This window comes from Triturus cristatus, chromosome 1_1 (assembly GCF_964204655.1).
Source record: "Triturus cristatus chromosome 1_1, aTriCri1.1, whole genome shotgun sequence".
NCBI classification, from domain to species: domain Eukaryota; kingdom Metazoa; phylum Chordata; class Amphibia; order Caudata; family Salamandridae; genus Triturus; species Triturus cristatus.
This window is the reverse complement of record NC_140579.1, coordinates 1,222,298,794-1,222,313,161: the sequence shown is the minus strand read 5'-3', so window position 1 is coordinate 1,222,313,161 and position 14,368 is coordinate 1,222,298,794. Positions and strand designations below refer to the sequence as shown.

Below are 14,368 nucleotides of genomic sequence, written 5' to 3'. Positions count from 1 at the left end.
TGTCCAGGCAAAGATGTCCAGGTTATTCTCGTCTCTGGTGATGGGCTCGGAACCCAAGGACAGGGCTACCAGGAGAACGCGGCTCTCTTTCACGACGAAACGATGAAGCCAAGCCAGGGGCTGTTTTTGAAAGCTTTATTTATTGCCGTCATACAAGTGTTTATCTGGATCCTTCTAGAAGATTACACAGTGCTTCCTGTCAATTATAAGGCTCTCTTGGTGGGAAACTGAGTAAATTGAAGGTTGAGTAAACACGCACATTAAGCACTGGAGCCTCCCTAAAGATGGCTTGTTTCCTGTCAATTTGAAGGCTGTCTCTGGCAGGAAACTGAGGCATGGATTGGCGGCCTTTAAATTAGATGCATTGCAGTTGAACACAAAAACAGAAAAGCATCAGGCAACTTTGAGGTCAGCGGGAAACGGAGACTTTCCACTAATCACACCGCCTGTGTGGTTTAGCAGTTAACAGATCTTGAAGCAGTGCACTCAAACAAAAGTACATAGCATGGCTAAATAAAGTGCAAAGCAGAGTAGATCGCACCTGCTCAACTAGAAAGTATTGAAAAGTGCATAGCAAAGTACATGGCACCTGTCCAGCCAGAAAACGGCGAGAAATGCTTTGCATAGTTCATGGCTCCTGCCCAACTAGAATACAGTGAGAACAGCCAGCACAGGCAGACTGGGTTACGACCGCTACCTCACCTTACTGGAGGCAGCTCTCACTTGCCTTCATTCCATGCACTGATCTGACCCCTCTCAAGAACATCCTCCATACTGCAGAATATCTCTTCAAAGTTCTGTAGGTCTTTGAAAATTCGACAAATTAAGAGAGATACACTGACTCCCACTACTTGGGCACATCCACTTAAAAATATGCTTGCTTCATATTTAAATTGGTCAGTGATTGTACCCCATCCTCCCTGATATCCAACCCCAAAGAGCAGTAACATTACCAGCCTAGAAGCCAGGGTTTGCAGGAAAGAAAACTTGTCTGACTTCTTGTTCCTCACCAGATTTATGGTACTCTATATACTTCAGTACAAAGGTAACAGTCTGTGTTGCTAACCATGGGAGGGGGGGGGGGGGAAGGAGAGCAGCTTGAAGGAGCAGACGAATTGCTGTTCCTTTTTTTTTCTTTTTTTTAAATGCATTTGATTTATTGAATTTTTTTTTTTTCTTCAAGAAACAGCAAGCATTTATGCACTATCTGGAATTATAAGCATCTGTTACAGGGGTGTCATGTACATTGCAGTATAAACAGTACTCTTGTAGCATACATTCTTGAACAGAAGATGGACAATATAGTGGAACGTGTATCACATCTGTGCGGTTGATAGGTATCCATGTTACAGATTGCTACACACAGAGTGGATCTGAGCACACAACAGGTTATTGGAACAAAATCTATTTATGTCTCAACAGTTAACTCGGCGTAATGTAGCCTGGACGCCAGTATAGAACGTGCACTGCATGCATAATGATTGTGGCCTTAAATGGCATGTCTGTTATTGTTCAGTTTCTCTGTTGTCGACAGTCTTATCAACTGGATGAGATAGTAGGTAGCCTTTCAAAGGATCTCGTATATCTTTGGGGCGTGATGTCATGGGGAGCAATTCAGCATAGTTATTCATTTTCTCTTGACAGAATATCAAATCAGGGATCCAGTCCTTGAATTTAGGAGCCCTCCCACGTCCCCATCTACATGCCATTCGGGGTTTGGCCATCAATAGTGCTAGAGCAATATATCTATGATATGAGCTTGTCTTTAAACTGAGTATACCCCAACAATGCTAATCACGGAGACTGTACCAAGGCCAATGTCGTCATCTGTTCCAGAGCTTCAAAGACCTGACACCAATATTCATGTTCGCAGGTTGTATTTGCACATTTTGATTGGTGTGTGATATAAGCGATACAGAAATTTAAAATGAGTAATACGCAGTCTGCTACTTGCTGAATACTGTTCGGTCTGCAACTCGCAGCCTAGTTCTGTGTCCCAGTGTGCACGAGCGGGGCATTGATCCAACACCCGCTGTGCATGTGTCGTATGGTATAGTGTCAAAACAGCGTGTGCCCGGAAGGTGGCCTGGAGCATCACGTGTAGTGGAGGAAATGTCAGGGGTTCTAGTGGGTATGCTGGGTTATTGTCCAGAACGCCTTGCCTGAGCCTCACATATAGAAACACAGCTAGCGGCGAGGGCGGTGCGTTTTGAAATATTTGCTCTAAAGGGCGAAATTTCCTATTGTGATATAGGTCTCCCCAGCATGTAATGTTCGTCTTCTCCATGACTTTACTAAACCCAGTCTCCTGAAGGAGTTGCATACGGGGGTGATAGAGCAGTGGAGAGTAAAGCATTGAATACGCTTCCAAGCAGTCACTGTACATGTGACTGTCGTAGTGTCTTTGTCCCGAGGCTGAGGGATACTGTATATTGCACCCGCCAGGTAAAGGGGATCTACGAGCCACTGCTCTACTGCTACTTGTATCTGGGCGGATGAAACCAATAGTAAGCATAGTGAGAATGGGTGCATATGTAATACATTTCGAGGTTTGGGACATCGAACCTGCCCTGTATGTAAGGTCTGGTAATCCCGTCCCATTGTAGTCGTGGCTGTTTGCAACCCCCACATTAATCGTATCATTTCTGAGCGTAATGTAGTGAAGAAATGGCTATCTGGATGGTATGGAATGTTCATGAATAAATATAGCAACTGTGGGAGGACCACCATATTGATAAGTGAGGTACGCCCTGCCATAGAAAGCGGCAAAGAAATCCAGCGTGTGACGCAACTCGCGATGTGGTCTAGCGCCCTGCCATAATTAAGGTGCATTAGCTCCTCCCTATCCCTGGTGATGCGAATGCCCAAATATTTCACTTCTGTGTTACACCATTCTAATGGATAATCCAATTGGAACTGCGTGGCCGCAGAGGTGAGGGGAAATATTTGGGACTTCCCCCAGTTAATGTGGATTCCTGAGAGTCTCCCGAAAATGATGAATTCCCTCAAGATGGGATTTAGATTTTGTTGCGGGTCTCTAATGTACAGGGTGATGTCATTTGCATATAGGGAGATGAGTACCTGGCGCATGGGGCAGCGCAATGCTTTATCCTGGTGATGCTGTCGCAGTCTGGCCGCCAGCGGCTCACCTGCTAGTGCAAAAAGCAGGGGGGAGACTGAGCATCCCTGCCCAGTACCCCCAGTGATTGAGAAGGCCGGAGACATCTGCCCATTAATTAAGACTTTAGCAGTAGGAGAGTGGTATAGCAAGAGTATCCATGTTAGGAATAAACGAGACAGTCCCATGCGTTCTAATATTCCCAGTAAATAGTCCCATTCGTCTGAGTCGAACGCTGTCACAAGAGCCAAGTCAGGATCTACGTTTTGTAGGATGGACAAAAAAGTGCAGAGGTTGTGTGTGGTCGCACGCCCTGGGATGAACCCAGCTTGGTTCGGGGTGGACAAGCTTTTCCATCAGCAAATTTAGTCTGTTGGCCAGTATCTTAGCGTCATTGTTGATGAGGGACAGCGGCCTGTAAGAGTTGCATTGGGTTGCAGGTTTTCCCAGCTTCAGTAAGGAGGTAATGAGCGCCTCTCATATCGAAGGTGGGAAGATACCGTTCGCTTGAGCATCCTCATAACAATTTTCAGGATGGGGGCTAATTGATCAATACATGCTTAATAAAAATCTATAGGGAGCCCGTCTAGCCCCGGGGCTTTGCCAGATTTCATCTGCATAATAGCCACACGTATTTCATCCAATTCAAAGGGAGCATTGAGGAACTCCCTCTGCGAGTTTCCCAGACACCCCAAGGCCACATAGTCCAAATAGTTGGCTAAATCAAGTGAGCCTCGCCTGCCAGTGGAATGGAGCATGGAATAATGAGTGGTGAACGTGTCCAATATATCAGCAGTCTCTGTGCAGCTCTCCATCGGGACCTGTAATTTCTAAGACGTTGCTAGAGAAACAAGTTTTGCGTATTGCTTCAGCTAGAGCTCTGCCCGGGCGCTCTCCTTCCCCATATCTGCGGGCCACCCAGTATTTACTCTTAAATCGGGCCTCAGGCTCAGCTGTCTCTGTATATTCTGAGAGTTTTTGATGGAAATACCGTTGGGACACACCCTCTGCGCCCATAGAGAGTAGTGTCTCCAGCCTCTTAAGTTCTCCCTCCAGTTTCTTCAAGGTGCTCTGGATGTCGGGTTGGACCCCTGAGCTCTTAGAGATGCAAAAACCTCGGATCCTGACCTTGAAGGCCTCCCGAACTGTCAACGGAACCTACATTTCTCTGAAAGAAGCCTGTAATTTCTTGCCCTAATTCGCCGCGAAACGTGGTGTCAAGTAGGGTGAGAGGAGATAGTCTCCAGTTTCTGGGAAATGCGATGTACCCGGGGGGGCATCAGCAAAAACATGACAGGAGAGTAATCTGAGTGCGTTCTCGCCAAATGCGTAGCCGAAGCGATCGACGGGCCTAGGCCGTGAGAAGCTATATAGTAATCCAGTCGAACTAAAGATGCATGGAGAGTTGTGTAATGTGTTTCTTCAGATTTGTGTGGGTGAACATACCGCCATACGTCAAGCAGCCCATTGTCCGCTACAATGTCCTGAAGCATTTTATGTGACCTTGTATAGTGATATGGTGTCGGGTTGGATCAATCCAGTGCTGGATTAAGAGTAGTGTAAAAATCTCCTCCCCAGATTAGGTGAGTTGAGCCTATTTCCAGGATTTTCCCCCAAAGTGTGGCAAAAAAGTCAGGGTCCATCCACATTGAGTCCATAGCAGCAAACTAGAGTGACGGACACTGCACCTAACCTACCCCAAACCATGCAGTAGCGCCCTTGCTTATCCTGCAACAATCCAGAGGAGTAAATTAAGTGCGTTTTTTTTTTTTGTTTTTTATAAGTATGGCTGCCCCTCTAGAGTAGGAGGAGAATATTCTGTGATCTTCCCATTAACAGGCAAATGAGATATTATGATGGGGGTTCAAGTGAGTCTCTTGAAGCAATGCAACCTGGACGTGATGACGGTCCAGGTATGCCAGTACACGTCTACTCTTGCATGGGTCGCCTAATCCTCTGACATTCCACGTAAGAAAGTGTAAGTTCTGACTAGTGTCCGAACTGGTCATTTAAGAAACATTGTATACCAATAGATGAAGTAGAGTGTGATATCTTTATCTGCAATGTTGGTAAAGTACATGCAATAAAGATGCCTTCCATGACTAATTTTTTGCGTCCTGTCCCATTAAAAAATCCCTTCCCACCCCCACCCACTGTAGCATCCCAATCATGCCAGAATAAACCATCCCTCCCCCACCCACATAACCCAAAAAGAACAGAAACAATCTGCATTTTAATCTGCAGCAAGGGGGATCGCCCTTGGGGAGGACATCTAGGTATATGCACAGTTACGCCCTCCCCTCTGAGTTGCAGGGTATTGGAGAAAACAAACTCATCGGGGGCAGGGGTGCCCGGCGCAAAGTGTCATATATTCCCAGGAGGGCACTTATCTGGTCTTGTTGCTTTAGTCGCTGCTACCTGCTGGGTCTGTGTGTCGATTTTCTATTGTCCCAGCATAAAGCAGGAGATGGAGTGGGCCGTCAAGAGGAGAGCAGAAGGCGCAATGCCGCACCAGTCCCACGAGACAATTCACAGTAGAGGTGAAGTTAATGCTAGTCTGCGGCCGGGGAAGACTATCTCGGCAACAGTTCCTGTGTAGAGCAGGAATGATGAGGCCGTTTGCGCTTCAAGAAGTCGTCTACTTGCGTATTGGTGAAAAAATATTGCTTGCCATGGTGCAAAAATATTGCTTGCCCTGATGCGTCACTCTCAATCGGGCCTGTTACAGTAGAGGGTAATAAATCTGTGCCTGGTGAAGTTTGTTCTTAGCAGTAATGAATTTCCGTTTTTCTTCCTGGACAGTGGCTGTGAAGTCCGGATGGGGGGTGAATACAGTTCCCTCAAATGTGAGGTGTCTCCTCTGATGTGCTGTTTTGAGTGCCACGTCGCAGTCGTGATAATTGAGTATTCTCTCAATGATGGGATGCGGTGTGCTTCCTGGCGGCGGTTTTGGGCTTAGGGAGCGGTTCACCCTTTCCACTATGAATTGAGAGGACAGTGCTTCAGTGCCAATTGTTTTGGGTAGCAATCTTTCTATGAACTCCTCCATCCGGCCGGTATTGGTGCTCTCTGGTATGCCAAGAACACGGATATTGTTTCGTCTGCTGCGCGCTTCAAGGTCTTCATTTTTGGCAGCAATTATTTTAAGGAGTTTGTCCATCTGCACCATTTGTTTTTGCATTTGCGACGTTTTATCTTCCGTGTCGGAGATGAGTGGCAGTCTCTTTGATGCGCTCAACATGGTTAGCCAGTTTATGGACAATGGCTCCATACGATTGTTCATGGCCTCCATTTTCCCTTCGATGGAGGCGAGGCTTTGCCTCACCACAAGGAGTGCTTTCATGTCTTCATCTTGTAACTGCACCGACCCCACGAACATCCTAAGGGGTTTCTTGTGGCGCATGGAATCCGTTTTTGGCCTCAAATGTTAGCCGAGTTTGTTTTGCATCTGCCTTCCCCATTCCGTGGATCGTAGTCCACTTTATGGGCAACTATAGTGAAGTTGTTAGTCTGCTACCTCCGTGCGCTCATTATGGAAGGTGAGTGCCACCCCAGCGGGCTTACAGACAGCCTGCTGGAGACAGTGTCCCTGATATTGTCGGCGGTGTTTGACTGCTCCCAAAAGCAGACCACCCAAGTGTAGGCGAGGCCGCTGCTACCTTGCTCCGGTGTGGGGCCTACTGTTGGGCACACAATCTGTCTGATACAAGCCAAGGCAACTCCGTTCACTCCATGCTCAACACAATATGCTGAAAACGGCCAGTGCACGGGGTGCGGTCATGCTGCAGCGACTGTGTTCTCGCACTTCCAGCGTACAAGGAAGGCATACATGGGTAAAATGACAAACTGAATGGAGCGCAGGAGCAGCGAGAAGGTTATTTTAAACTGTAATGTTCTCAAGTGGCACGTTCAGATACGTAATTATTCCCCACAGAGGGAGGGCTTGGGGATAGCTGAAACAACCCAGTCATTGCAGGTAATCGACCCAATGCAGATCAGTGAGCGGGAGCACGGGATGTCTTTGAGTCATATAAAGTCATTGCAGAGCTCCAGGCGTCCGCGTCGATGATAGCGCGATGTGTCAGCAATGGCGGTGCGAATCCACCATAGCACTGTCTGGTTGTGGTAAGTGCCGTAACGGCGGGTCCGTGCGCGGAAACCTTATTTTGCTGATGTGTGCCGCCAGGGATATTTCAAACAAGCCCTGTGAGTAGAAAAGGGGCCATGTCCATGTGCTGTGATTAACGACCTGCACCGGCAGCCCTCAGTATGCCGCGGTTGCGGAGTGGGAAGCGCAGTAGGGGACAGGTGCTGGAGGTGTCTGGTGCTTTCGGGGTCTGGATCGATGCGCACACACCACCTATTTTCCGCCACACTGCGAGTCCTGGCTACATTAGGTACACAGCCCAGCCTCCACGTGGGCGCCATGGCGCTCTCGTAAGACGCTCCGCCCGCAGGGGATCCAGGTGTGCCAAGCTGCACTACCGCTGTACTCTTGAAGGAGCCTCGACAGCAAGCGGCAATGTTCAGGAGGCACCACAAACAGTGCCAGATCACGCCCTTTAATCCGGTACAGTGGATTGCTTGCCAGGACCTCCTGGGCAGGATAAATTATCGGATTAGTGGACAGAGCGGCAGGATCCTCACACTAATGCAGCCATCTTGCTCGTGCGCCACCTAGCGCCTCCATACAAATTGCTGTTTCTGTGACATACATGCCTGTGATGAGGTTGGAAGATCACAGTGCCACCGTCTGTTTATCTGATCAGTGTGCTGGATGCCACATTCTGGTGGGACTAGATATAGAGGAAGTGGGCAGTAGTTGTTGGGAAGTGGATCTCTCTAATAAAAGTGTGTCTAGGTTATTTGTGGTGATGAGATCTTAGATGTATGCTTCATACATGACTGCAGAGAGGTTATTGATAATTGTGAAGTGTGGGTTCACTCTGTTCCATGTAATGAGCGCTTATTGATAATGTAGTTTGATCTTAATTTGCTTGGGTGGAGCCAATGATTGCATTTCGGTGTTTGTGTTATACAGTTGGGTGTTGGAGTAGTGATGTTGTGATGTTCTTGTTTTTACCCCACTCCTAATGGTGTGGTGTGAAATCTTTAGGGCATGCTAGGGGGTATGTGTGGATTGAAGAGTACAATTTAACTTGGTAAGGAGCGAGTTTTTGGTTATGGGATTGGCAAGGCAGAGTGTAGTTATTGAATAAAGAACTATGAATTGTTTAAGGTTTTGTGTGCTAATGCAAACAATTTATTGTTTTCTCTCCAGGCCATATATTTGGCTTTGTGTCTGTAGAGGGAAGCTTTGAGTTTTTGTATGTCAGAGGTTCACTGAGATGGGCAATGGGCAAAGTGTTGAGCATTGAAAATGGTTTTGGTTATTCACTATTATATTGGATTAGGCATGTAAAAATTGCCCGGGCTTTGTGTGCTTTTATTATAAACTATGGCAGATATTCATTGACCGGAAGACATCGGAAAGCAATGCTTACTCTGCTGTCTTTCATCTCTGTACACATTAAAGGACATGCAATGCTGGGAATAGCAGTCATTTTACTGGTACCAACTATGTGACATAACAGCAAGCATCTCAAGACATCTGGTGAAAGCCATGCACAGTGCTTAATTTGAGCTGGTGGTTTCCGCTTGATACCAGCACTTAATTGTCAACACCGGTGCTTGTGAGAGTCTGCCACTAGCTGGCACTGTCTGACTAATTTAGAAATTACCACAACAGTTAATTATTAATTCAATGTACATACAGAAATACTATTGTCTGCCACCCAAGCCATTCTTCTAGCTTTCGGACCTGAAATAACCCCAATTGTCACACTTGTACTAGTGGGATGATTAGTAGTTGTGTTCTTACTATCACTGGCAGCGCTGGCCGGTGCAAAGTGTGGTGCAAGCTGCAGTGGCCTCCTGACGTTAACCCTGGCACTTTTCTTTTTTTACAAATTAAACACTCATGCACAACACTATATGGAGGGGACACTTTGTTTGCCTCTGGCACAAGGCACCCCCCCCCCCCCCCACCCCCCAAAGATAACACCAACATTGAATAATAGCCGTTGGTTAAAGATTATAATCTCAGGCCATATTTATTAACAAAACTAACTCCTCAAATTCACACAAGTCACGTAGGCACAGTTATTTACAAAATGGTGCAAACATCTTTTCCCAAATACATAGTCAAAAAGTCATCAGGTTACCTCCAACCCAGACCTTTTCTGTGCATTAAAACATTTGTGTAACCTCATGGCTTGACTTCCCACCTACCTCATCGTCCCCCTTCACGGCCCATACGGGCCCTACCTTGGAGCTAAAGAAGTCTGATCTTATGCAAACCCAGGATCCATTAACTTATGCTAGAGTTCCATACCCCCCCCCCCCCCGAGCAGAGCAGACAACCTTGGGTACCCCCACCACCCGCCAGAGAGATAGGCTGAGCGAATGGGTTATAACTTGGTCCCTTGGCAAAGACTGCAATTTTCCATCACCCCAAGGGAACACCAACAGACCCACTATGAGTAATAGAAGACTGGTGAAAGTCATGTAAGTAACTAACTCAACCCCCCAGTAAAAGGTTGTGAAATTCTGCAAACACCCCGTTTGAGGTCCATGTGAAACAGATATTCCATGTATTTCTAATGAGATGCCAAGGTGACCAAAAGTGCCCCTGCCAATAAAGAGTTCACCAAGCATCAATATTACAAAAGGCAGAAAACTCATGTTAAAAATTATTACTTGCAAAAAAACAAGTTAAAACATGATTCCATCAGTGTACATCCTAGAAAATATAAAACGAGGGATGGCTGGGTGGGGAACAAAGGAGGACTCCTCAGCACAGAGGCCTCTGAAGAGGAACTACAGGATCATGTTGCTTGGAGGCGGAGGCACCTTGAAGAGCGCAGGAACAAAGAGACCAAGCCCTGCCTCTTTAAAGGGCAGATCGCTGCGACCACACCCCTGCTGTCCCCATTCCCTGCGAGATCCACCTTGTGATGAGGGCACCGGGAGCAAGGTGGTGGGCCAGATCAAAGTGACTAATGGCTACAGACCTGCCATCTTGAGTCCACTCACCCTGCTGCGACCTTCCTATATCTCCTTTCCTCATTCTGGAGAGGAAGAGCCTTAGAGCAATGGTTATGTAGTCTCAGTTGAAGTGGATAGAGATTTCCAATTGTCGCCGTCCATTATCCATAAAATCCACTAGTGTCTCTTCCGCACAGTACAAAATGGAAATCTTTCATATAAAGTGCAGATTGTGATTGGCATCCTTGCCTTCACAAGACCAAATATTTTCCGAGTAGTTCTCTACACCAACATATCTAGTAGATTTATCAAATAGGAATTCCACTTTCCTTTGTACCCCTTTGTTGAGATACTGATAAAATATAAAACAACTCTTTATAGTACAGTATCAATTTCTGAATTTTCCATTGAAATAAAACCTTGTAATTTATCCCAAGGGCTCAGCTAATCCATGACAACCCCCTCTGAGCCTTCTTAGGGACGGCACACTTTGTGTCCAGTAGTTGTCAGTCATTTGTAACCACACATTACTCTACCAACGCATGTTCAGTTGCTAACTTATTACTGCCAAAGGAGCTCTCCTTGACGTGTAGGGGAAATTCCCTCCACACCTTACACTGCTCAGAGGAGCAAGTTACACTAAGACATTTCCCTCCGTTGGTAGTGAAGTTGAAGTACTGCTGCTTGTTCCATGTGTGAATCAATAGCAAAGAAATCCATATATTTAACAATAACCAAAGATTGGAGTATAATTTAACCCCCTCCCCACCCCAAAATGAGACGTAACTTTAAACCATTGCTTAATTTGAATGGTCTGATCCTACCGGGGGTGGGATACTATTATGAACGTATCGCAACACACCTGTTTTGGAGTTGGTTAGGCTTGAGTTGTTGAGTCACTTGCTTGGTCGGATTGTAGTTTTGATCTGTACACCCTTTTAGTTGAGAGTTACTGCACCTTTTGTTTCTTTTTGCAGCCAAAGCTTTGAACTATGACAGCCTGTCAGTTGTTGACTTTGGGGTTCAGGGAGGGGCACGGTGGTGGGGGGGGAAGTAACAGTATAGGCGATCTCTCTCTCTCTCTCTCTCTCTCTCTCTCTCTCTCTCTCTCTCTCTCTCAGTAAGCAATGTTTTCCATGGCCGCATCCTAGCGCTTGGACACTTTGTAAGAAGTAGCCATTTGTTCTACAAGTAGTAGTATTATTATTAGTGCTTCATGGGGAGGTCAGCACTGCCTTCCTATCCAGGGTCGTAGACTCTTAATTGAACTTGCTCTTACCTGCTTTTTTCTTGTTTTTAGGTGCGGGAGAATCTGGAAAAAGCACCATAGTGAAGCAAATGAAGTAAGTGCATCAATCCCCATGTGCCTATTTTGTTTTCTTTTTCACATTACAGAGCAAACCGGTAAACTTAGTTTGTACTTCTGCTACATCTCTTGTAGAAACAGCAACATATTGAGGAATTCACATCATATAAGTAACAGATGTGTAGATTCCCATTCCACATAAAGCCTCCAAACACAGTCATAGCAGTCTTCATGTTCTCTGTCTTCTTCCACCATGATCTAAGTGGTGTTCATTCTGTTGCAGGATCATACACGAAGATGGATACTCGGAGGAGGAGTGCCGTCAGTACAAGGTGGTGGTGTACAGTAATACCATCCAGTCAATCATCGCCATCATAAGAGCAATGGGAAGACTGAAGATCGATTTTGGGGATGTGACCAGAGCTGTACGTTTCTTGACTACTTCCTTTTTAGGTCTCGCGTGGCGTTGCAGGGCAGAGTCCTGCTCCGCCTCCGTGAGAGATTTTGTAAGAGGACTTTCAGAAGAGGGCTTTCAGAAGAGAGCTTTAAGCCCCGCCCCTCATTTCCATTGGCTGGCGTCACCGTTTATGCTAAACGGTGGCCTGCCATTGGAAATTAGGGTTTTCTGTTCACGCCCTTTCTCTCCGAGCCGGACTGGCTCACCTGCTTTGCTGCTGTTGCAAAGCAGTTTCTTATCGTTATGGGGCTTAACACATGGCCCCATAAAGATAAGAGATCGATGCTTGTTTTTAGCTGTCCTCGAGCAGCGTTGGCGCTCAGCTGATGGCTGCCTTTCCTTTCTCGTGTTAATGTACTCGAGCAGCGTGATGGCTGCTTTGCCTTCTTTATTGCCTTTCCTCCAAAGCAGACCCCTCCCACCTCCCAACACAGCGTGTCCGCACCTTTATTTATTTGTACAATGGTTATTTACGTTTGTGTGGAGCGCTGTGCTTCCTGCATCGTGCTCAGATGTTGTGACGCTTTTTCTTCTTGGACGCGTGAGTCACAATCCGTTTGGCTTGCAGCCTGTGCCACGGAAGAGCTCCACATGCCATCTCATTGGCTCCCTCGTGCAGTCCTCTCCCATGCTCCCGCCTCTGCCTGTCCCTGGCATGGGATGGGCCGCAGCTGGGGCGCTTTGCAGAACAGACACAAACGTTTAACTCAGGACTTAGTTCGAGTTTTCTTCCTGTGCGTCTTGTTCTGACAGCGCACTGCCCCTTGCAAAACACCTAGTTTCCCTTGTGAGCGGGCCACTGCTTTCTTTGATGTACGGCCCCGCTTCCTGGTTCTCCTGGCTCAGTCCTGCTTCCATGGGCGGGGCCGCGGCTTGAACCTGTTTGCGGCCTAACTTATCCGGTCCGAATCTCCGCTTGTGCCCACCGGACTGAGGAAATGTATGGGCTGTGCAGACTCGGGCCGCTGCAGGCATTCTTTGTTACCCCGGGACGCGATCACTTGGCCGGGTAGACACTGGTGGGGTGGGGGCGTGGCTTGCCTTTATTCACCGCGCTCCCATAAGCTGCCCTGCCCTCTGGAAGCAGCGGAGGTCCTTGCTGGCCTGGCCGCTCTCCGGTGATCCTGCGCTGCATCCCCCGATGTACTCCGATACCAGGTGAGTCAGCCATGCCTTTTTTTCCCAAGGACTTTCACTTTTAGGTAGCTGTGCAGTGGCATAGCTGGGGGGCAGAGGGGGTGTACCAGCTCAGACGGCACTTTTTGGAGGGCAGTGGTGCGTGGCCCGAGACTCGGAGACTGCGGCAGAGCAGATTAGGATCCAGCACAGGGCCTAGCTGCGGCTGAGGAGGAGGTGGGTGGGCCTGGAGGAAGCAGATTGTCACTGTGACACCGTGTTCGGCACGCTGTTTAGGACATTTCACATTAGGTCCCAACAGGACTGAGTGGCAGCAAAGCAGTTTTTTTTTCCCCCTACCCCGTAGTCCTTGTTAACCAACCCACATACCCTCTCGCCCCCGCTCGTCGTCTCTAACCTTTACCCCCCCCTCAATCAACGTCCACCACCCCCCCCCCCCCCCCAATACTTCGGCAGCACACCCTGTCACCGGCCCCGACGGCAATCAGAGGGATTGCCACAGGCGTCACAAGCACTAGTTACACCACTTCCGCTGTGACTTTCTCCACTCCGCCATGAGTTGACGGGCTGGTACCTAATCCATGCTTCTTCGGTTAGGGCTAAGGAATGGTTCACAAAAATATCTTTCTAGAATGCTTCCACGGTGTCTCACGTTGTTAAATAGATCTGAGAGGGAAGATGATGAATTCTACTGCTAAATTCCCTAATATTACCTCAAATAATACTTGCAGAAAGCACAAATGTGAACATTGCCATTCCTCGGAGATCAGAGTCAGCATGTCTTAAAAAGTTCAGAGTTGCACGATTTACAAATGTGGGCCTATGTTTTTTACTATCAAATGCACAAACTAGGGCAATTTTTTGGGCTCCCGGGGCCTATTTTCTAACCCAGTTCGCAACTGCGCTGTATATAAAATGTTACACTCTTGCGAGGTGCAAAATTACTTCTGCTCCACTGAATGTAACTCTAATTCTGTTTATCAAAGTGCTGTGCGTTTTTTCCAGCCCATCATGCTGTCATTTTATAATGGTCTGTTTTGCCCCCGTTTTGCACATCCACTTTGTCACTAGGTCCTCCAGTAAACAAAATTTGAGTGGGACCAAATCGAGCTCCAGTTCACATGGACTGTCACAGCCTTAATCAGAGAATTGTCTTGTGTCATGCCCATATCCCCACACCTAAAGATATTGGGATCTACACAACGCCCCTCCAAGCTATCCGAGAACACAATACTGTGATCTTTTCAAAGCAGTGCCATTTTAGGACACAAACACTCCATTCTAGAGGACATGTTGGAGTTCA

General features: G+C 47.3%; 1 protein-coding gene across 2 annotated transcripts in view; it reads left to right on the top strand.

Moving 5' to 3' along the window:
* The window catches only part of LOC146871859 (guanine nucleotide-binding protein G(i) subunit alpha-3-like), a 481,263-nt gene that overhangs the window by 187,247 nt on the left and 279,648 nt on the right, over window positions 1-14,368 (top strand). For both annotated transcript variants that reach the window (XM_085651998.1, XM_085652007.1), the window contains 2 exons: window positions 11,466-11,508; window positions 11,755-11,896. In XM_085651998.1, coding sequence (XP_085508124.1) covers window positions 11,466-11,508; window positions 11,755-11,896 — 185 coding nt within the window. The remainder of the gene's footprint in view (window positions 1-11,465; window positions 11,509-11,754; window positions 11,897-14,368) is intronic.